The sequence below is a fragment of the Schistocerca gregaria genome, chromosome 1, assembly GCF_023897955.1.
Source record: "Schistocerca gregaria isolate iqSchGreg1 chromosome 1, iqSchGreg1.2, whole genome shotgun sequence".
Lineage (NCBI taxonomy): Eukaryota > Metazoa > Arthropoda > Insecta > Orthoptera > Acrididae > Schistocerca > Schistocerca gregaria.
In genome coordinates, this window is record NC_064920.1 from 645,591,413 (window position 1) to 645,615,292 (window position 23,880).

The 23,880-nt window shown below is 38.7% G+C and overlaps 1 protein-coding gene across 3 annotated transcripts in view; it reads left to right on the forward strand.

Moving 5' to 3' along the window:
• The window catches only part of LOC126360933 (RNA helicase aquarius), a 320,041-nt gene that overhangs the window by 237,084 nt on the left and 59,077 nt on the right, over nt 1-23,880 (forward strand). For all 3 annotated transcript variants that reach the window (XM_050007751.1, XM_050007752.1, XM_050007753.1), the window contains 4 exons: nt 401-691; nt 1,069-1,258; nt 15,947-16,071; nt 16,941-17,101. In XM_050007751.1, the coding sequence (XP_049863708.1) occupies nt 401-691; nt 1,069-1,258; nt 15,947-16,071; nt 16,941-17,101 (767 nt within the window). The remainder of the gene's footprint in view (nt 1-400; nt 692-1,068; nt 1,259-15,946; nt 16,072-16,940; nt 17,102-23,880) is intronic.

Below are 23,880 nucleotides of genomic sequence, written 5' to 3' on the forward strand. Positions count from 1 at the left end.
TTTCATTGTGTAGTATATCTGTTTTGGCTTGTCAGCATCCCACATCCATACCAGGATCAATAACATCAAATGTTATTCTACATTTTCTTTATAAAAACAATGGCACATTCATTTTGCAAACATTAGTTGTAGCTTACACCTCTGAATGTACCTAAAGGTTGCCTTGTTCTTGTGTAGAAGATTGGGGGAATACTTGAATTTGATTTGCAGATGCATTAATTAAGTTACATCGGATTGGGTTGTTTGTGTTTTGTGACCTAGTTGCATACATTATCATACTATCAGGTTATTATAATTAATACTATAAAATCCCTTTTTATTCTTAGCTTATATTCTGTTTACTGTAATGTTTGTTTCCAGAGCTTTCACTTCATTTACAGCATTTGTGTTTCTAATACAGGAATAGTATTCCATTCACACCAACACAAATAGAGGCTATTAGAGCAGGAATGCAGCCAGGACTGACATTAGTTGTTGGACCCCCAGGAACAGGTAAAACAGATGTTGCCGTGCAGATCATCTCCAATTTGTATCACAACTTTCCAAACCAGCGCACTCTCATAGTAACACACTCAAATCAAGCCTTGAACCAACTGTTTGAAAAGATCATGGCTCTTGATATTGACGAACGCCATCTTCTACGTCTAGGACATGGAGAAGAAGCACTGGAAACAGAGAAGGATTTCAGTAGGTCAGTTGTTAAATAAAAGTTATGTAATACTGATCAGTATAATTAATTACTTATTAGTTTGTTGGAATATGATGCATTTGCAGTATCTCCAGTTTCGTGAATTTATATGTTCTTATGATAAGTTGTGAAGAATCAACTTGACTCTCAGTACTATCTGAAATTGTGTTAATACTATGCTTGATGTATATGAATTTTATGCACAATTTTTCCTTGTTTCGTATTGGTGAATTGATCTCTTGTATTTATTGTTAAATGGTTCTAATATTTGTATTGATTTGTATATGATGATAAATTCTGTGAGTCTTATTTGATATAGTCCAGCCTCCTGACTTGTCATTATCTGTACTTATACTCTGTAATTTAATTTCACAATACAGGTACGGGCGAGTAAATTATGTTCTAGCAAAGAGATTGGACTTACTAATGGAGGTTCAGCGTTTGCAGGAAAGTCTCCAGGTTTCGGGAGATGTTGCTTACACCTGTGAGACAGCTGGCCATTTCTTCTTATACCAAATACTGGCTCGCTGGGAGCGTTTTCTGAGCAGAGTTCGACCACCTTCTGGCAAAGTAAGACTTTTTCTTCCTGAGTTCTCTAAGCATTATGCATAAATGTGATGTTGTAGTAGAGAGTTATTATTTGAGGTATGTACTATTTCACTGGCTGTCTTGACACATAATAATAGAGAGAGATTGTATTGTTGAAATCTGTGTTGAGCAAGGGCGAGATTCTATTACAAAGAATTTGTTGTTGGAGAGGCTTACACTTGTCAAATATGAGAAATAATATTCTCAAAGACCTTCTATTTAAACAAAACACAGTTACTGCATTGTATTAATTTTTTTTTTTTTTGTTTTCCATTTGTTCTTTCTGTAAACTTGATGCATCACTTTCATATGTTGCTTTTTTGAGAGGAAGTAGTGGTGAGGAGAGGGGGCTTTTCATATTGCTGTTCTCTAGAACTAAAATGTGGCCAGTTCTTCCCTGTATTGGACCAGCATAAGGTAGAAAATAGTGCCATGGCATGTGGTTCTTCCTGTGCTAAATCATCTGTTTGATGCTAAGTACGAGAGGGTCTCAGGAAACCACAGAAAGGGCAGCCGTCTAAAAGGGGGCAGGTAAAACACAGTAAGGTAGCTGCAGCAATAATCGATATTGTAGTTGTAAATTGTTATAGCTGTGTTGGGAAAGAACCACAGCTCCAAGCCCTAATAGAAAGCACTGAAGCTCAAATAGTTATAGCTATGGAAAGCTGGCTAAAGCTGGAAATAAGTTCAGCCGAAATTTTTTCAAGCAACCTAATAGTGTTCAGAAAGGATGGATAAAATACAGATGGTGGCGGAATAGTTTTTGCTGTTAAAAGTAGTTTACCTTGTAGTGAAACTGAAGTAGATAGTTCCTGGGAAATAGTGTGGGTAGAAGTTGTACTTGACAATCGGACTAAACTATTAATTGGTTCGTTTTATCGACCCCCCCCCAACTCAGAAGATATAGTTGCTGAACAGGTCAAAGAAAACTTGAGTCTCATTTCAAATAGGTACCCCACTCACTCACCAATTGTAGTCAGTGGTGTCTTCAATGTACCCTCGATATACTGGGAAAATTACATGTTTATAGCCGAAGGCAGGCATAAAGTATCGTCCGAAATTGTACTGAATGCTTTCTCTATTTTGAACATTAATTCATCAGCCCACTTGAAATTTAAATGGTTTTGATAGCATACATGACCTCTTAGCAACAAATAACCGTGGACAAATAGTATCATGATGGATACAGGTATTAGTGACCACAAGGCAGTTGCTGCTAGGCTGAATACAGTAACACCCACATCCATCAAAAATAAACGCAAAGCACATCTATTTTAAAAACAAAGCTGATAAAAATGCTTTTAATGCTTTTTAAGAGAGAGTCTCAACTCCTTCTGATCTGATCATGTAAGTGTAGAAAAGATGTGGAATGATTTCAAAGAGGTAGTATCGACAGAAATTGAGCGATATATACCACATAAATTAATAAGTAATGGTACTGATCCCCCACGGCACACAAAATGGGTCAGATCGCTGTTGCAGAAGCAATGAAAAAAGCATGCCAAATTTAAAAGAACACAAAATCCCCCAGATTGGCAATGTTTTGCAGAAGTTCAAAATTAGTGCATACTTCAATGTGAGATAGTGTTAATCATTTCCCCAATGGAACCCTGTCTCCGAATATTGCAGAAAACCCAAAGAGATTCTGGTCATAAATAAAGCACACCAGTGGCAAGACACAATTAATACCTTCACAGCGCGATAACAACAGTGAAGTCACTGATGACAGTGCCACTAAAGCAGAGTTGTTAAACACGGTTTTCTGAAACTCCTTCACCAAAGACAACGAAGTAAGTGTTCCTGAATTCCAATCAAGAACAACTGCCAAGATGAGAAACATAGAAGTAGATACCCTTGGTGTAGCAAAGCAGCTTAAATCACATAATAAAGGCAAGACCTCCAGTCCAGATTGTATACCAGTCAGGTTCCTTTTGGAGTATGCTGATACAATAGCTCCAATTTAGCAATTATATACAACTCCTCGCTCATAGAAAGATCTGTACCTGACAACTGGAAAATTGCTCAAGTCACACCAATACCAAAAAAGGGAAATAGGAGTAATCCGCTGAATTACAGGCCCATATCACTAACGTCAATTTGCAGTAGGGTTTTGGAACATATACTGTGCTCGAACGTCATGAATTACCTCAAAGGAAATGATTTATTGACACATAGTCAACACAGATTCGGAAAATATCATTCTTGTGAAACACAACTAGCTCTTTATGCTCATGGAGTAATGAATGCTATTGACAGGGGATGTCAAATTGATTCCATAGTTTTATATTTCCAAAAGGCTTTCGACGCCTTTCCTCAAAAGCATCTCCTAACCAAACAGCATGCATATGGAATATTGCCTCAGTTGTGCGACTGGATTCTTGATTTCCTGGCAGAAAGGTCACAGTTCATAGTAATAGACAGAAAGTCATCAAGTAAAACTGAAGTAATATCTGGCATTCCCCTAGGAAGTGTTATAGGCCCTCTATTGCTTCTGATCAACATAGGAGACAATCTGAGTAGCCCTCTTAGATTGTTTGCAGATGAAGATGTCATTTACCGTCTTGTAAAGTCATCAGATGACCAAAACGAATTCCAGATTTAGATAAGATATATGTATGGTGCAAAAAGTGGCAATTGACACTTCATAAAGAAAAGTGTAAAGTTATTGACATGAGTACTAAAAGGAATCCACTAAATTTCAATTACTTGGCAAGTCACACAAACCTGAAGGCTGTAAATCCAACTAAACATTTAGGGCTTACAATTGCAAATAACCTAAATTGGAATCGGCACATAGATAATGTTGTGTGTAGAGCAAACCAAAGACTGTGATTCATTGGCGGAACACTTGAAAGGTGCAACAGGTCTACTAAAGAGACTGCTTACACCACACTTGTCCACCCTATCCTGGAGTATTGCTGTGTAGTGTAAGATCCGCATCAGGTATTTATTTATTTAGCATATGTCAATGCACATCATTTTATGTTTTTTACAATTTACCAAACGAAGGTGCTGGAAGGTCGATAGACACACAAACATACACACAAAATTCAAGCTTTCATAACCCACGGTTGCTTCATTGGGAAAGAGGGAAGGAGAGGGAAAGACGAAAGGATGTGGGTTTTAAGGGAGAGGGTAAGGAGTCATTCCAATCCCGGGAGCAGAAAGACTTATCTTAGGGGGAAAAAGGACAGGTATACACTCGGGCGCGTGCGCGCGTGCGCGCGTGCGCGCGCGCGCGCGCGCGCACACGCGCACGCGCACGCGCACGCGCACGCACACGCACACGCACAGGCACACGCACACGCACACGCACACACACACCCACACACACACACACACACACACACACACACACACAAGCAGACATTTGCGGTGGAACAGTAGAGAGATAGCTTGAAGCTGATTCATTGAATCCTGTGCCAGGCACTTTATTGTGAATAGCAGAGTAATCACATACATGTAGATGTAAATGGGATGGATTATCTGGCAATTACTGCACCCATTCGTCAAAAACACAGTTTCTAGATGTTTTAACTCGTGCTTGAGACTCCTTGTCATGAACTCTGTTAATGAGCATGCCAAATACATGGCTGAATTGTGACAACAGGATCGATATAGATGAGTGTGTGTGATTTGTCACTCTTTTGCTTCACTAGAATATCCAGAAGAGACAGTTGTGTATCATTGTCACATTCCTTGGGGCAATTAATTTGCCAAGTGAAGATGATCCAAAAAATTATTTAGTTCCACATGGCCATATGGTCACACAACAAAGTTATTTTCTATCCATTTGAAAATGGTCACTTTCAGTGATTACAAGTTTAGAGCAATCTCCTTGAACTGTTCTATGCACAGATTGGCAACCACAGGTGACAAAAAGCTGCCCATAGATATATCATTTTAGTCGTAGGATTCTGCAAGTGTAAGCACTTATGTGAAATATTCATTTATGGACATATCAATCTTCTGGGTGATGAACTGGCCCAAGTCTGCCACAAGCACAGGCATGTGCCATCAAAACTGATCATGTCATCTCTGTCCCACAGACAGATCCTTTCAAAGATTGTATAAAATAAGCGAGTTTTGTGTGTTTGTTCACATTTCCTAATGACTGGGCTGAGAACAGTTGTGAGGTATTTGGGCAGGTTGATGACTATGGATCTCATTGATATTCCATTCTTCTGTATCTTTAGGGGTTCACATAATCTTGATGGAATCATATCATTTAATTGAACTCTCAATTATATTTTCAGATTGTGTAGAAGAGATTAGAAAAGCTGCTATCTTTCTGCAAATCTGTTGTGTGGGGTTGGTGTAAATCATATTGGAGGCACTGTCATTTAGCAAGTTACACAGGTTCCAGATGTAACCAGAATGCTAGATAACAATCAAAGCATTGTTCTTGTCAAGTGGAAGGATCAAAACTTTATTGTCTTCTCAGAGAGCGTAAGTGCTGCTATCTTGTTCCTGGAAATGTTCAGCTTAGGGAGTTTAGTCATCATCTAAATCTGTCAAGTGTCTCTATGACTTTTTCCACTGTTTCTAGAGCAACAGTTTATGCTAATGATAGTAAGGCTCATGGGTTAGGAGGAAAATTTCATTAACAGAGCTTTCTAAAGCTGTACTTAATTTTCAACAGTATGGAAAGGATAGATTGTTACTCACCACATTGAGGAAACATTAAGGCACAGACTGGCACTATGACAAAAGCAAGGGGAAAGACTAAAGAAATGAAAGAAAGAAAGAAAGAAAATGCTAGAAATATTTCTGCTTTTGGACAAAGTTCTTCATAAGTAGAAAACACACACTCACTCACCTATAGTGGATCGATGTGTGGAGTACAGAAACACACAACAGAAAACAACATTCACACTAGCTTTCGAACAAGTTTTACTGTGGCTATGGGAGTGTGCATTTGGGTGCCTGCGTGATTGTGTGTGTGAATGTGTATGCTATTGCTAGAAAAAGAGCTAATGCTTGACAGCTAGTGTGAATGCTGTTTTCTGTCATGTGCCTCAAAGCTCCACACAGTGATTTATTATAAGTGAGTGGTTGCTTTTCCCATATTTTATATATTGCTCCCTCCAAGAATTTCCGTATTCTTACACAAAACACACACACATTCACACAAAAACTCACACATGCATGCCCACTATCACTGGGTTATAATTCAAACATTAAATATGACTTTATAGAAATTAACTTTTCCAGTCATATATTTGCACATCTTCATAAATTTTTCAGTAATTAGTGACCTATGTTAAAAGATTCAACTGTTATGCTGTACTTCTTAAAATCTACAAGTAACATTTATATTGGGTAAGTACATACATTTTTTCTTTTGTATTATCATTATCATATCGTTTTTTCTCTCTCACTTCCAAAGTCACATTGTGACATAGGCTTCAATAAAAGAGTTCTATTAATTCAATCAGTTTTGTTAATGTAATAATATTTCCATATATTGGAAACATCTGTTGTAATACAACATTTTAAACACAGGAAAACCCAGGTTGGAATATCAACTGTTATGCAAAGGCTAGATTGCTACTAACTGTAAAGATGACACATTGGGTTGCAGGCAGACACAACGAAGAGACTGTTACACTTTAAGCTCTCAACCTAAGCCTTTGACAGAAACAAAAATTACATGTATATTCACACAAGCAAGCACACCTCACACACAAATGACTGCTATCTCTGGCTGCTCAGGTCAGTTTGAAACTGAAGCACATCGAACAGGAGCAACAATCTCTAGTGAATAGGGACAGGTAGGGATACCAGGCTACAACAGGGCGGAGAGGAAACAGTGCTGCCTCACAGAACATGCAGGGATGAGAGGTGGCTGACAAGGCTGCCGGATGTAGTGTCAGGAGGCTGTGGGGGAGGGAGGGAAGGGATAAAAATGGAATGGAAAGGAGAGAAGCAGAGAAGGGGAAAAGATCAGTGAGTGCATTCACAAAGAGCAGTGCACAGTGAGGGTGAGGGGACATGAATTGGGTGGAGGTGATGAGACAGGGGGGTGGAAGCTGTTGGGTGGAGGATGTGGGGACAGCAAGTTGCCGAGATATTTAAAGAGTGGGGAATGTGTTGTAAGAATAACCCCAACTGTGCACATAGAAAAGCTGATGGTGGGGGGAAGGATACTAATGCCCAAGGTAGTGAAGCAGCCATTGAAATCAAGCATGTTATGTTTATCTGCATGTTCTGCAACAGGTTGGTCTACTTTGGACTTGGCCACAGTTTGGCGATGGCCATTCATCCTGGTGGATAGGTAGTTGATGTCACACCAATATAAAAAGCTGAGCATTGATTGTAGCAGAGCTGGTACAAAATATGGCTCTTTCACACATGGACCAGCCTTTGAAGTGTAGGACAAGCCTGTGACAGGATTGGAGGTGCTGGGTGGATGGTTTGGGAAAGTCTTACACCCGGGGCTTCTACAGTGATAAGATCCCAGTGGAAAGCGTTTAGGATTGGGAGTGGCATATGGATGGACAAGGATGTTATGAAGGTCTGTTAGGTAACCACTATAAGAGGGATGGGAAGGATCTTGGGTAGGATGTCCTTATCAGGGCATGATGATAGATAATCAAAGCCCTGACGAAAGAAGTGGTTCAGTTGTTCTAGCCTGGGTTGATAGTAAGCGTCTGGAAACGGGGCAGTGCAGCACTCCTTTGTAGCTGGTTCTAGGGGTTGGTGGAGGGATTTGGGGTGTGTGGGGGATATGGAATGGGAAATCTGTTTGTGAACTAGGTTTGGGGGATAGTGCAAGTCTTTGAAGGCCTTTGTGAGACCTTCAGCATACTGGACAAGGAAGCTACTATCACTGCAGATGTCTCATGCTTAGGTGGCTAGACTGTATGGAAGGGATGGCAACTGTCGAAACGCAGGTATTGTTGGTGGCTGGTGTGTTTAATGTGGACAAGGAAGGTGGCATGCTGGTTTGAGAAGGACCAAGTGAAGTGGGTGGAAGAGAAGGTGTTGAGGTTGTGAAGGAATGTAGGGAGTCCTGATCCTGAGTCAGATTGTGAAGATATCATCTATGAATGTCAGTAATTGTTATTACCACACAGTAGAAAGCTGTGTAAACCCTCTGTGTGTGTGTGTGTGTGTGTGTGTGTGTGTGTGTGTGTGTGTGTGCGTGCGTGCGTGCGTGCGTGTGTGCACGCACACGCGCGAATGTACGCTTGAAAGGCTCGTCTCACTAGACCATGTTTGTTTTCGGTGTCACCCTATACCATCTGATATTATTCCTTGTGGTTTTCACTTGTCTCACTACCGTGTGTATTCATGGGGACCACATGGAAGCCTAAAATTGTTGAAGCTATAAGTCTAATGTAAAATGTGTCATGAACTGGTCTAAGATTTTCACAGCATCACACAGTGCTCAATTTATTACAGTCAACTTAGAACTTTTCATTGTACAGCATTTTTGTATCTTGTGGTTAGCATTAAATAAAGATTTTATATATCCTCTTCCTTTTTTGAGTAACCTTGCTTGTTTTTGTAACTGAAATTATGTTGTATTTATAGCAGGGTAGATAATCTGTAGTGTCCAGTAAACAGGATACTGGATCATGTTTATCAGTAGAACTCCACATCAAGTATGAAGTTTTTATGAACTAATTCCAGCAGGGATAGCCAAAAATCTGATTTTGTATCAGAATTTGTGAACCGTCATAGAACACAATGAAGTGAAGTTGATGTTATTCGAACATTTTTAATTGGGAAGTCATTTATTAAAAGCTAAAGAGCACAAATGCCCATATGGGTTGTTCTACAAACATGTTTGTGTAGATAAATTCAATGTTTGTGTACAATAGGACTTTATAGTTTTCTGTGGACTTCCAGCATAAGAAGTTACCCTCATTCTGCCAACGGCCGTGTCAAAGAGGGCAGAGGAACAGACAGAGGTTCAGGGCACTCTCTTGTCTTTGGGGTGGGAGACTGCCTCTAAAGACAGAAGAATCTACAATGGTCAATGGCATGAGGATGCAGAAGGCAATGGAAATCACTGCATTAAAGACACAAATCATGTATCCACAGGACAGGTGGCCTGTAATTGAAAAAGTGTCATGATGATCTCTCCATTGGCAAAAGATGCCGGAACAGCCCCTGTTGGGATCTCTGGGAGGGGACTGCCAAGGGGGAGCTGACAATGAGAAAAAGATTGAATAACCAACGGAAGGATAATGTTCTGCGAGTCATGGCATGGAATGTCAGAAGCTTGGACTTCGTAGGGATGCTAGAAAATCTGAAAAGAGAAATGTAAAGGCTCAATCTAGATGTAGTAGGGGTCAGTGAGGTGAAATGGAAAGAAGACAAGGATTTCTGGTCTGATGAGTATAGAATAATACAAACAGGAACAGAAAGTGTTATACTGGGAGTATGATTTGTTATGAATAGGAAGGTAGGGCAGAGAGTGTGTTACTGCGAACAGTTCAGTGATAGGGTTCTTATCAGAATCAACAGCAAACCAACATCAACAACAATAGCTCAGGTATACAAGCCAATGTCACAAGCTGCAGCTGAAGGAATAGAAAAAGCATATGAGGATATTGAAAGGGTAATACAATATGTAAAGGGAGATGAAAATCTAATAGTCAAGGGAGACTGGAATACAGTTGTAGGGGAAGGGGTAGAAGTAAAGGTTATAGGAGAATATGGGCTTGGGCAAGGAGTGAGAGAAGAGAAAGACTAATTGAGTTCTGTAATAAATTTCTGCTAGTAATAGTGAATACTCTGTTCAAGAATTATAAGAGGAGTAGGTATTCTTGGAAAAGGATGAGTGATACAGGAAGGTTTCAATAAGATTACATCATGGTGAGACCTAGATTCCGAAATCAGATATTGGGTTGTAAGGAATACCCAGGAACAGATATAGACACAGATCACAATGTAGTAGTGATGAAGGGCAAGCTGAAGTTTAAGAGATTAGTCAGGAAGAATCATTACAGAAAAAAGTGGGATGCTGAAGTACTAAGGAATGATGAGATATGCTTGAAGTTCTTTAAGCAATAATGAATAGCTCAGTAGGCAGTACAGTTGAAGAGTAATGGACATCCCTAAAAAGGGCATTTACAAAAAATGGAAAGAAAAAACATAGGCACAAAGAAGATAACTGCGAATAAACCATGGGTAACAGAAGAAATACTTCAGTTGACCGATGAAAGGAGGAGGTGCAAAGATGTCCAGGGAAATTCAGGAATACAGAAAGACAAGTTGCTTAGAAATGAAATAAATAGGAAGAGTAAGGAAGCTACAATGAAATGGCTGCATGAAAATGGTGAAGAAATTGAAAAAGATATGATTGTTATAAGGACTGACTCATTGACTCAGCATATAGGAAAGTTAAAACATACTTTGTGGAAATTAAAAGCAAGGGTGGTATCATTAAGAGTGCAATGCGAATTCCACTGTTAAATGCAGAGGAGAGAGCCAATAGGTGGAAAGAGTACAATGAAGGCCTCTGTGAGGGGGAATATTGGCTTGATGTGATAAAAGAAGAAACAGGAGTTAATTTAGAAGAGATAGGGGATCCAGTATTAGAATCAGAATTTAAGAGAGCTTTGGAGGAATTAAGAACAAATAAGGCAGAAGAGATAGATAACATTGCATCAGAATTTCTAAAATCATTGGGGAAAGTTGCAACAAAACGACTATTCACGTTGGTGTGTAGAATATATGAGTCTGGCAACATACCATCTGACTTTCGGAAAAATATCATCCTCACAATTCCAAAGACTGGAAAAACTGACAGGTGCGAGAATAATCGCACAATCAGTTTAACAGCTCATGCATCCAAGTTACTGACAAGAATCATATGCAGAAGAATAGAAAACAAACTTGAGGATGTCTTAGATGATGATCAGTTAGGCTTTAGGAAAAGTAAAGGCACCAGAGAGGTAATCCTGATGTTGTGGTTGATAATGGAAGCAAGACTAAGGAAAAGTCAACACACGTTCATAGGATTTGTTGACCAGGAAAAAGCGTTCGACGATGTCAAATGGTGCAAGATGTTCGAAATTCTGAAGAAAATAGGGGTCAGCAATAGGGAGAGATGAGTAGTACACAGTATGTAAAAGAGCCAAGAGGGAATAATAAGACTGAACGACCAAGAACGAAGTGCTTTGATTAAAAAAGGATGTAAGACAAGGATCTAGTCTTTCACCCCTACTGTTCAAAGTGTACATCGAAGAAGTGATAATGGAAATAAAAGAAAGGTTCAGGAGTGGAATTACAATTCAAGGGGAAAAGATATCAATTGCATGATTTGCTGATGAGTGAAAGGAAAGAAGAATTACATTATCTGCTGAATGGAAAGAACAGTCTAATGAGCACAGAGTATGGACTGCAAGTGAATGAAAAAAAAAGACAAAAGCAATTAGAAGTACCAGAAATGAGAACAGCAAGAAACTTAACATCAGGATCGATTGTCATGAAGTAAATTAAGTTAAGGAATTCTGTTACCTAGGCAACAAAATGACCAATGACAGATGGAGCAAGGAGGACACCAAAAGCAGGCTAACACTGGCAAGAAAATAAGGCCATTCCTTGTCAAGAGGAAGTCTTATAGTATCAAACATGGGTCTTAATTTGAGGAAAAAATTTCTGAGAATGTACGTTTGGAGCAGAGTATTGTATGGTAGTGAAACATGGAGTCTGGGTAAACCAGAACAGAAGAGAATTGAAGCATTTGAGATTTAGTGCTACAGACAAAGTGGGCCGACGGGGTAAGGAATGAGGACGTTCTGCAGAGAATCAGAGAGGAAAGGAATATGTGGAAAACACAGACAAGGAGAAGGTATAGGATAATAGGACATCTGTTACAACATCAGGGAATGACTTCCATGGTACTAGAGGGAGCTGTAGAGAGCAAAAACTGTAGGGGAAGACAGAGATTGGAATATACCCAGCAAATAGTTGAGGATGTATGTTGCAAGTACTACTCTGAGTTGAGGTTGGCACAGGAGATGGATTCGTGGCAGGCCGCATGAAATCATTCAGAAGACTGATGTCTCAAAAGGGGGAGGGGAGGGGGCTCTCTACTTGACTTCAGAAGTCAATACAGGGGTTGCCTGAAAACAGGATATGCACCACGTATATGTTGGAGTAGTTTATATTCATAACATTTGGAGTTAACCTTCACGCTAATGCATTTCTCTCCTAGTCGCATAACAATACTTGACAGAATGTAGTAGGAGTGTGACATATTTACAGTGGCTGCAGATATATACATAATCTCACTGGGCTTCCTTTGTTTACTGCAAGAGTGTTGCTTGGATCAGTCAGTTTTGAAATCACAGAGGATGTGGAATGCGTCATGACTATTGTTGCAAATATTTGATTGTAAAGCACGTTAGATACTTTACAAAACCATTGTTGTAGGTACTATTGTTACACACACACACACACACACACACACACACACACACACACACACACACACACACACCTATGATTTGATTAATTATTACCCTCACATTTGGAAGATGACATTTGAAGATGATGTTGACAAGCCCAATTGATCACAGTGGTTGATGTATCAGTAATACAATGCAAACTTCACATTGATTGGATGATGATAACTTTACATAAATAATAGTTATATTAGTGCTTTGTAAACATAAAACTCCTTAAAAGATTCGCCTGTCGGTGAGACCTCTTCATAAACTTGATCAGTTGTGCAGACAAATGATGTAATGGTACTGATGTAATGTAGTTTCAATGATGGAATTTATTTATTATATGTACTTCAATTGAATGTGAAGTGAGTTGAAAATTTTTATGCAAGCCTACCCAGCATTTCTGTGCACCAATGGAATATATTTTCAGTGCAAGGCATATGTTATTTTAATATTTTGTATGATGCATTTAAACTTTCACATTGCTGTTATAGAGAGTATGGTTCATCCTAGTGAGGCACATGAGGGAAAACTATATTATAAAGCAGTGGTAAATACATGTTACTTTCTAAAAAAAATGTGGCTAGAGGTTCTTGCACTCACAAGTAAATAATTCAAATAAAGAACATCTGGGCAGTAAGACTATTTAGGAAAGACATACAAGACAGTGGATTGAAGGGTAATTTGTTTAAAATCATATGTGCCCCAGCTTGTTATGTATGTTGAGCACCTGACATAAACATTTATGTTGCTGCTGTCTCAACCACCAGTCACAAACACTGACAACGGGTGGGAGAGCAGTATGCTGGCCACAAACTCTTCCATATCCGCATCCAGTGACGCCTATAGGCTGAGGCTGACATGGCGGTTAGTCAGTACCATTGGGTCTTCTGAGTTCTATTTGGACTAAGTTTAGTTAGTTTAGCTTTCTCCGCAGAAAAAATATCTCTTGTAAATGACACTCAGGTTTATTAATGGGGTAGAACAGGATCCAGACAAGGGAAACGTGACTTGGCGTAATCTTGCACTGCAGAACACAATGGAGTTTTAACAATTTGTATTGATAATCACTGTGAACATTAGTGACCACGTCTTTATTTACATTCGAGTCACATTATTGTGATTGCCACCTATGTTTGACATAAACATGCAATAAACACTCACAAATGGCAGGTAGCAGAACTAGCAGTGAAGGGTATGTGGTGTGTGGAAAGCAGAAAACAGTGCAGTCATTGTCAAAATGCAGAAACGAAGAGATTTATCTGTCATCCAGAAATGTGCTGATTGGCTTTCGGGCCAAAGGTGGAAGCATTTCGAAAACAACTAAGTTTGTAAACTGTTGGCATGGCACCCTAGTTAAAGTATACCATGCATGGCAAAATGGTGCCACCCAACATTGAAGCTGGGGCAACTGTGGTGCACTATGTGCCATACATGAAAGGGCTGAACAATGGCTCTGGAGGTGTCTGCAGGTGAATAGATGTACCACTGTTGAGTAACTTACTATCCAGATGAATCAAGGGCTGGTAACAGTGTCTCCGCCATGATCATTCAGCAAATGTTGCTGTTTATGGGCTTCCACAGCAGGCACCTGTTTCATGCATGCATCATGCTGACTGCTGTCCATCGGTGACAAAGTCTGGAATTTGCACACCAGTACCACAACTGGATGTCCAGTAAGTAGCGAAAGGTGGGCTTCTCAGATGAATATATTTTATGCTCCATCAGAGAGATGGCCATTGGGATGTACGACATTAAGTGTCCGAAAGCAAACACCCTGCAACACTTATTGGAAGGCTCCAGGCCGGAGAGCACTCCCTGGGTGATCTTATTATTCTGGAAGGTGCAGTGGATCAATACTAGTATGGATCTATCCTTGGGAACCACGTCCAGCCATGCACACAGTTTGTTTCTCTCGGCATGATGGCATCTACCAACAGGACAGTGCAGCATACCACAGCCCACAGTGTTTATGCATTGGTTTGAAGAGCACCAGGATAAGTTTACTGTACTCCACAGGTCACCAAAGTCCATGGTTTTAAACCCAGTTTACAATCTGTGGGACAGTCTCGATCTGACCGTTCATGCCATGGATCCTCAACCAAGAAACCTAGTGTAGCTGGCCTTGGCACTGAAGTTGATAGGCTCCACATCCCTGTCGCTACCTTCTGGAACCTCAGTGACTCTCTTCTTGCTCATCTTGTGCTGCAAAACATGGTTATTCAGGCTTTTTGACAGGTGGTCACATTAATGTGATTGGTCAATGTACATTTCCAAATGAATAAGAAACACTTTGGCTAGCAATGTGGGGAAGTTACTGCAGTTGCTGTATTGGCAATGATGAAGATACCCATTAGATAAACAATGAGAAGTGCTCTCACATAGCTCAGATTCAGCTTTCGAGCTTGCGGTGGATAACTATTGCTGCCTTTTACCATGCTGAACTACGTGTGCTATTGAGCATTGCATAGTTTTGCTAGCCATCCATTGTAATCATTCTTTCCCCACTGCACACAAGGCAACATGCTATTTTATACTTGCAATGCTTTGTGGGACAGTTCATCAACCCATAGCAACCATAGAAAAGCTGCACTCTGACAGATTGCATCAAAATCCATTTTTCTCCACTGTCCCAGACAATGTCCAATATTAATGGTTCATGTTCACCAATACTTTTGTTAAAAAGTGTTGCACACACATGGTGTATGTCTGCGTGGGGGGGGGGGGGGGGGGGGATCTCCCTGAGCTTATGAAACAGATACTCCTGGTTTATAGTTCACAGCTTCCCAAATTTTTACTTCTGCTGTTTATTGATGAGATAGAATTTCAGGGTGTTATTCACAAAGGCTCTGATGCCTTGAAATGTGAATTGTGACGTTCTTCCTTTGGGTGGAATTGTTTGTTCTGCTATGTTTCTGAAAGCTTTTAGAAATTGTTTCAAGTAGAAAACTTTGAAATTTCAGATATACTGTACATTTGTAAATTGGTAGTGATGAGAGTAGTTAGTTCTTGAATTTTAGAAAAGTGGATTTATTGAAGAAATTTGTCTGACATTTTTGCAATTCAAAATCTGGTGCAATTTTTAAGCAACAAAAGTGTAAATACACTGAATGTTTGTCTTTTCAGATCATACTGATATTTCTTTGTATTTGGGAAGTGGAATCTGTTTAGTGAGATCTGTGTGAGGCTTGTATATAATGTATGCTTGATGACATGAAAGTGCAAGATAGTGAACTTATATTGTTTTTTATGTCTGCAGATAGTTCCTGTGAAAACAATAAAAGATGAATTTCCCTTTCATTGCTTCTTCGACAATGCACCAAAACCACTTTTCAAACAAAGATCATATGAAGAAGATATGGAAATTGCTGAAGGTTGTTTCAGGTAAAAAATAAAAAAAAATAAAATAAATAAATAAATAAATAAAAAAAACATGCACATACCTACAAACACGCGCTTACAAGGAATACCTGTTTTGAACATAATTTTATAGGTTTGACATTACAGTGCCTGTGTTACTCAGAATTAAAATGCAATGTTCATTTCAAAATGCATGCATGTCCAAAGGAAGAGGCACTGTGGTGACTACAGCATTATGAAATACATGAAATATATTCGCATTTGCGAATATGGACAACCATGAGCTGTATAATTGACTGACTACAATTAAAATTGTGCCATACCAGCATTCAAACCTGACTTTCCTGCATATCCCAAGCGGGCCATCTGAATACTACTCATGGCGAGACCCAAACTTCCATACATCATCAAACATGTGGCTAAAAATTGTACTCGTATATCCATTATGTACATTTTTGTACAAGGGAGACACTTTACTTGAAAGTCACTTGTGTGGTGTCGCTAGATAAATACAATACTGCAGTGCCTGTGTTATTCCGAAATATGAGACAATGTTCCTTTTGACATGCATGTCCAAAGGACATAGAGTTTTGGTTTAATTTAATGTGCACAGCAGCTGTAATGTGTTCAACAGCATTTTAAAATTTGTTCGGTAAGTGTTTTTACTATGCGTATTGAGTGTCAGATTTAGATTGATTTCATTTATACTGTCTTATTCCTTGTCTCCAGAATCATTATTATGTTTTTCAGTTTTATTTTATCGAAAATGGTCTGATAGTCAAAATGTAATTCAGATAACAATCAGATGTTATTTTCTTGAGGTCCATAAGTAAAACGGAACTGTTTTGTATTTATTTAAATATAATGGCAATATTGACACCTTTGTGTTACAGATACATAGAAAAGATTTTCACACAGCTTGAGGAATTCCGAGCATTTGAGCTGTTGAGAAGTGGATTGGATAGATCAAAATATCTACTCGTAAAGGAGGCAAAGGTGATAGCTATGACATGTACCCACGCTGCTCTTAAGCGGAGAGAACTTGTTGATCTTGGTAGGTAAAGAGGACTGGTTGTTCTTTTGTCTGTGTATTATTTCTTTAAACAAAATTTCCTTTTGTTTGTATGGATATTGTAGTCTCACTTTTTCTGGCTAAAATGCTATTCATTTACATTTGCTTTAATCGCAAGTCAGACAAAGGCAGATCATATTGGTGAGCAGCATCAAGATAGTGCAACAGCACATTTTATAAGCTTTGTTGAAGGTGTATATGTATGTTCTCTCCAATTTAACAAGAGCACTGCATCACCAAATTTAAAATTGACTAATTTCTTTCCGAGCAAGGCATTAAATCATTGTCCATTATTTGGCAAGTTATGAAGCACAATGATAAAGACCTGAGAGTTATACTATCTGAAACTTAACATGATTATGTCAGTGAGAAATTGGTTTCACCTCTCAAATATCAGACTTTGTATGCAGCAAGATTCAGGTACATTTTGTTAAGGATAAATAACAAACACATTTGCTGTGTTACATCATGTAACAGGGCTTCACCACAGTACCAGACCACATCAACAAACTGAAATCCAAACTATTTTTCAGTTCTAAATAAATGAAACTATGTTTAAGATTCAAATTTTACAATGAAATGATTGTTGATATCCAAGTAAATTCATTATTATTGTTTTGATATTACTATATACATAATCAGAACGAACTTACAGCTGGTTGCTGTCCAAACAAAAAACAAAACAGAGTCACATCTGTCAAAAACCACAGGCAGAGATTAATTATGTAACGTCTAAGATAACATAGCACTCCCGCCTTCACAAATATTCTCATCCTACTGAATAAACAAAATTAATATAATAATAACCAATCATACTCTTTTTCTTTTCTTTCTACTACAGAATGATATTGGTATTTAAACTACAGTTTTCCAAATCAGTTAAGGGTCACTTTCTATCTCAAATCTTAATCATTCCCATCAAAGAATTGTTATGTGCCATCCCTTTAATTACAGGACCATTTCCTGAAGAAAGATTGGAACCAGAATTAAATAGCACCTTCCTTGTTCAAAGATGACATACTATGTCAACCCTCAGGAAATCGCTCATCCTCTTACATTTGTCAGTCTCACATATATGGATGTGAATTACTGGCTCACCATCAGCTACTTTGTAGTGGATCATGTTGTGTCGTGAAGTCAATTTACTTTTCGTGTATTCAAGATTCTTGCAAAATACACACTCAGGTATTAGAAAATATTATTATACATTATCCATAAACACAAACAAACATTCTACACTGTGGTTGTTTATTACATTTTAGAATGGTCTTAGCTTATGTTTGCCCTCTTTTATAAGGCAATAATTAACCTTTTCTCTATCATAGCTATTTTATATGTTATAAAATTTTGAAAGCTAAAATAAGGTTTATATTTCAGGCTATGGAGTCTAACTGTTTTGTTTCACCCAAATATTTGAACTGAGTCTGACCATTCTAAGCCCACTTGTAGTTTTGTATCTGCTGATGTTAATTAGGTTTTACAGTTTACAAATCATTTTGCTAAGGTAAACTTACTCATAATGTATCATTACTAAATAAATTTTCATAATGTAATTAACAAGGGTGTCAAACAACTTTTTTCTTTTTTTGAAGCCATTTTAACTATTTTTTGACCATCGCTGTCTCAAGAAATATGTAAAAGTTTTTTAAAGTACCGCTACCAGTCACTAACTTTGTTAACTATTGTATTACTTATTTATTTAGCGACATGTTTCGAGGGAATTCTTCATCTTCAGGCTAAATGGCATTACAAAAACAATTTTACCATAAGGCCATACCGATGTTACATATTCTTTTCATAAATGCTGTGGTTGTCTTTGTTCTTCTGTCATGGCAGTCTCATTGTGATACACTGAGGTGTTTCCATTTCTGTGGCTTTCATGGTCACTGTTCACAAATTTTCACTAAAGTAGCAGTAACTTGGAAACACGATCACAAAAACAAATCTGTAGTGCAGTGGACAAGATGGCAGTTTAAATACAGGTGGTTCCGATTTGACTATCGATTTGTTGATCTATGTGGTGTCAGATGTTTACATGTCTTCTGCACGTCTTATTGTATTACAGATGTAGGTTGACGAAATACATTACAAATTGAACACCTGTTACAATATTATTGCAGACATAATGATATAAACTATTTATTTTACATGTTTCTAAGCTATGGCTGGGGCTAGAGTCAAACGACTGTCATGTTGTGTATCTTTTATTCTAAGAGTACTGAAGTGAAATTGGAAAACAAATGTGAATTTTTGAAGTCTGTCATTTCATTCAGAATCTCGTTGTTCCCCATGTGCTGGAAAATGGACATCTTGGAAGAAATGGAAATATTCATCCATGGACACATGGTAGCTTAGGTGCGCAGCCATGCTCCTAACAAATCCTGTAAAATGTTGAAAAACTATTTCCTTTGAGAGTGCATTGGCTCATTCAAAAGTCCATGTTGTTTAGCCTTAAAATGCTTATAAATCTCAATTTCTTTCAAAATGTCTTAACTCTAAGCATTTTGGTTCTACATGTAAGATCATTAGAGATTTTTCAGTCATGTCTGAATGATGTTTCTTATCACTGAAATGACAACCCTTAGCAGTAGTGTTTTTGTTACAGTGTTTCCTGGATCTGGTTAAAAAGTCATGGCCTGTCTGCCCAGTGTAAATATTATCATGGGATCCCCAAGTGATTTTATATACTCCCGACTTTGTAAATTTATTCTGCTTATTGTCAACAGATAAACAAAAAACTGTCTTTCTTGTGTTTGGAAACCAGATTGTATATTGACTTTGTTTAAAAGTGTTGGCAATTCTGTCACAGAAGTGCCCTGTATTGACTTTACATGAAAATGTAGGTGGAGCCTCAGGAGGATTGGAAATAGATTTTTTTTTCTTTCTTTTATTGAAAACATATTCACAAATGCTCTGTATCACATGTTCAGTGTAACTGTTTTGCAGACCTGTTTGGTTGATTATGTGAGTTTCTTTTCTAACACATGCTGGGGTTAAGTCAAGTTTAGCTAACTTGTGGAACACTGACAGGAAAAAAGCACGCTTAACGCGTGTGTATGTGGGTGGCATGGGTCCACACCAATAATTATATCAGTAGTAGAAGGCTTTCTGAAGATACCTAAAGAAAATCTGCAAATTGCCTAGCAATATTCAGGTCAAAGCAATTAAAACTTTTATTTGATTCCAACTCTATAGTGAAGCATTTTTTTTAATGCAACAGAGTGAAGGAGCCTGCCAAATAGGTTCCTTAAGGGGAATAAAAATATCATCTACATATCTGTGACGAAATTATATTATCAGACACTGCCCAATTTTATGCGCAGAGAATTTTATTTCTAGGTAAGTAACGAAAATGTCATCCCAAAAGCCAGAAAGGCAGTAACCCATTGCCAGGTGCCCTTTTGAAGATAAGTCTTACCATTAAAACTAAAACAGTTAAATGATAATGTTATACACAAAAAAGCTAACATTTCTGAAAATTTTCCTAACTAAGTTTTCTACACATAAGAAGACCCAGCCTTACAATCTCCAGAGTCTTATCAACTGGAACATTTGTATACAAAGTGGTTATACTCAGAGGCACCATTACTGCCTCATGCGGAACCTTAGTTTATGTATTCTGTGCAAGTTGTGAGAAGTTAAGCACCATACACAAGCCTTTCACTTCTGCCACAGTTCTTTAAATAATACTAGTATCTATCTTATAGGAAATTTGAAATTTGGGCCCTTTTGTAACAAAGAGTTTTCATCATGAGAAAGATTTGTGCCCTTAAGATTAACTACTCTATTTGCAAAAAGAGTTTTTGTTAGCAGTGACAACATCAGTAGTGTTAATCCAGCTCTACTGGTCCACAAGTAACCATAGTTTGCGGGCATGCCTTCTGGCAATAACATTACATTTCTGGAAGAGACTAATCAACTCCCATTGATCATAAGAAAGAAAACCAAGAAGAATGTCTGAGAAGTGATTGGATAAGACAGTACCTGCAATCTCAGCCAAATGTCAGGACCTATGTACCACGCGAATTTCACTTTTTATGAATAGATATTCACACTTTATCTTGACACTACATACACTTAAGGCTACAGAATTAAATTTAAGCTTTGTATATTTTGGAATTACATCATTGACTTAACAGTTTTAATTGAAATTAATTGATTGTCAACTAACCCGCTTTTCTTCTATGATTTATAATAACTTGGCCTCCCTGTACTCCCAACTTGACTTAAAATATGAGGTGTTGTTTTAGAATTTATACGCACTGTAATATAGGACTGAAGAAAATAATTAAGTTTACAAAATGTCTTTACAGGATTTCAATACAATGTCCACTCTTGCTTATGACATCTTACCAATGTTTTAGTAACTTCTGTATAGGTCACCTTCATTGTTGAGCTGTACAGAGATTCTGGTCACCTCACTCTAAGATTCACCAATTGTATCAAAATATCTTCAGTTTGGGAAATACGTGAAATGTCTAATGGGCTCATATTAGGATTGTATAGTGGGCGTGGAAGTATTTACCATATGCGTTTATCATTTATTTCTTTCGTTGAAAGGGCAATATGTGGGCCTGCATTATCTTACAAAATAAGGACACGAGCTGCAACCATGTCAGACCTTCTTTGACGCAGTTTTGGGTGCAAAACATTTTGCAGAAACAGCTTATAGTATGTGCCTTTTCAGTCATTTTTTGGGGCACTCTGTAGCAATGACTCCATTCATGTCACACAGAAGGATCATCATCAGTTTCATCTTTGTTGATGGTCAAATTTTTTCAGCTTTGGAGAGTTGGAGCATTTCCATTGCGATGTGTGAGACTTCAGTTCTAGCTCAATATCTCACTTATGGATTGCATCAAGTGCAACAATTCGTTTCAGAAACTGTTCTCTTTCAGTTCGATATTGTTGGAGCAATTCTTCTGTGATTCTCTTGCGACCTACCTTCTGCTCTTCACTCAGATCATGTGAAATCCATTAGACAGCAACTTTTCTCATCTTTAACTTTTCAGTCATTATTATGTAGACTGGAGTGACATATATCTGGGCCTCTCAAAAGCAATTTCCACGTGTTTTTCATCAGTCCTTTCTGAAAATGGCATTAACCATAACCTTAGAGATGTAGTTTGTTGCAATTCATGGTTTTCCACTTCTTGAGTTGCCCTCAGTGCATACCTGACCTGCATGGAAATGAGCAGACCACTGTAATTCTGTGTTACGATCTGCTAAACTATTCCCCCACACCCCTCTCAAAGCATTGTAAATGTCCATTGGGTTCTTTCCACACAAGGATTCGATTTCGATGTAGAAATGCTAATTACTATATGTGATCTGACTTGACTTGCTTCCAGCTTCCATTATAAAACTGAATGACACTGACACAGCCACGTGAATTGGCAAAAACATATACTACCAACATACCTAAAGTCTCGCTCACAAATAACATGAATTTCATGTTGATCATGCCACTGTAATGGTCATGGATGCACAGTGTACAGGACTTTTGAAATGACCTTTGTTATATAAATGTGACATAAAGTCATGAAGGAGGCAGATGATCATTATTATAATCTGAAAAAGATAGATTGCTACTCACCAGTAGTGGAGATGTTGAATCGCAGACAGGCACAACAAAAAGACTGCTAAACAAGTAAGCTTTTGATCAGAAGGCTTTCTTCTGAATTAGATAACATACACACACATCCATGAAAATGCAACTCATATACACATGACGACTGTCTCTGGCTGCTGAGACAGAGTGCGAGCAACATAGCAGGATGGGAGTAGTAGTCTGTGTGGTGGGGTGGGAGGAGGCTGAGGTGGGGAAGGGGAGGAATAGCAGGTTAGGTTTGGGGGACAATAAAGTGCTGTGTATGGGAGTATACTGGGATGAGGTGGGGAGAGAGTAGGGCAGCTACATCTACGTCTACATCTATTCTCCGCAAGCCACCTGACGATGTGTGGCAGAGGGTACCTTGAGTACCTCTATCAGTTCTCTCTTCTGTTCCAGTTTCATGCAGGTGCAGTTGAGAGGTTAGACAGAAGGCAGGGGAGGGGGAGGGAAGGAGGATGTGCAGAAAAGGAGAGAAGTAAGAAGACTTTGTGTGTGTGTGTGTGTGTGTGTGTGTGTGTGTGTGTGTGTGTGTGTGTGTGTGTGTGTGTGTGTTGGTGAAGACTGTGCAGTGCAGTGCAGGGATGGGAACAGGAAAGGGAATAGGTAGGTGAAGGACAGTGACTGTTGAAGGTTGAGGCCAGGAGTGTTACAGGAGGGGAAGTTCTTCTTTACGCTATTAGAAAAAGCTGGTGTTGGTAGTAAGGATCCAGATGACACAGACTGTGGAGCAGTCATTTAAATGAAGAATGTTGTGTAGGGCAGCATGGTCAATAACTGGGTGGTCCAACTGTTTCTTGGCTACAGTTTGTCGGTGGCCAGTCAAGCAGACAGACAGCTTTTTTGTTATCATGCCTACATAGCAGCTTAGCTTGTAGATCAGACAGCTGGTTTCACAAGTAGCTCTGCCTTTGATGGAATAGGTTACACTTGTGATCAGACTGGAGTAGGTGGTGGTGGTGGTGGGAAGAGAATGTATGAAACAGTCTTGAATGTAGGTCTGTTACAGGGATATGAGGCATGAGGTAAGAGGTTAGGAGCAGGGGTTGGATAGGGATGGATGAGGATATTGTGTAGTTTAGGTGGGTGGCAGAATACCAGTGTGGGAAGGATGGGAATATAGTGGAGAATTTGATTCAGTTGCTCCAGT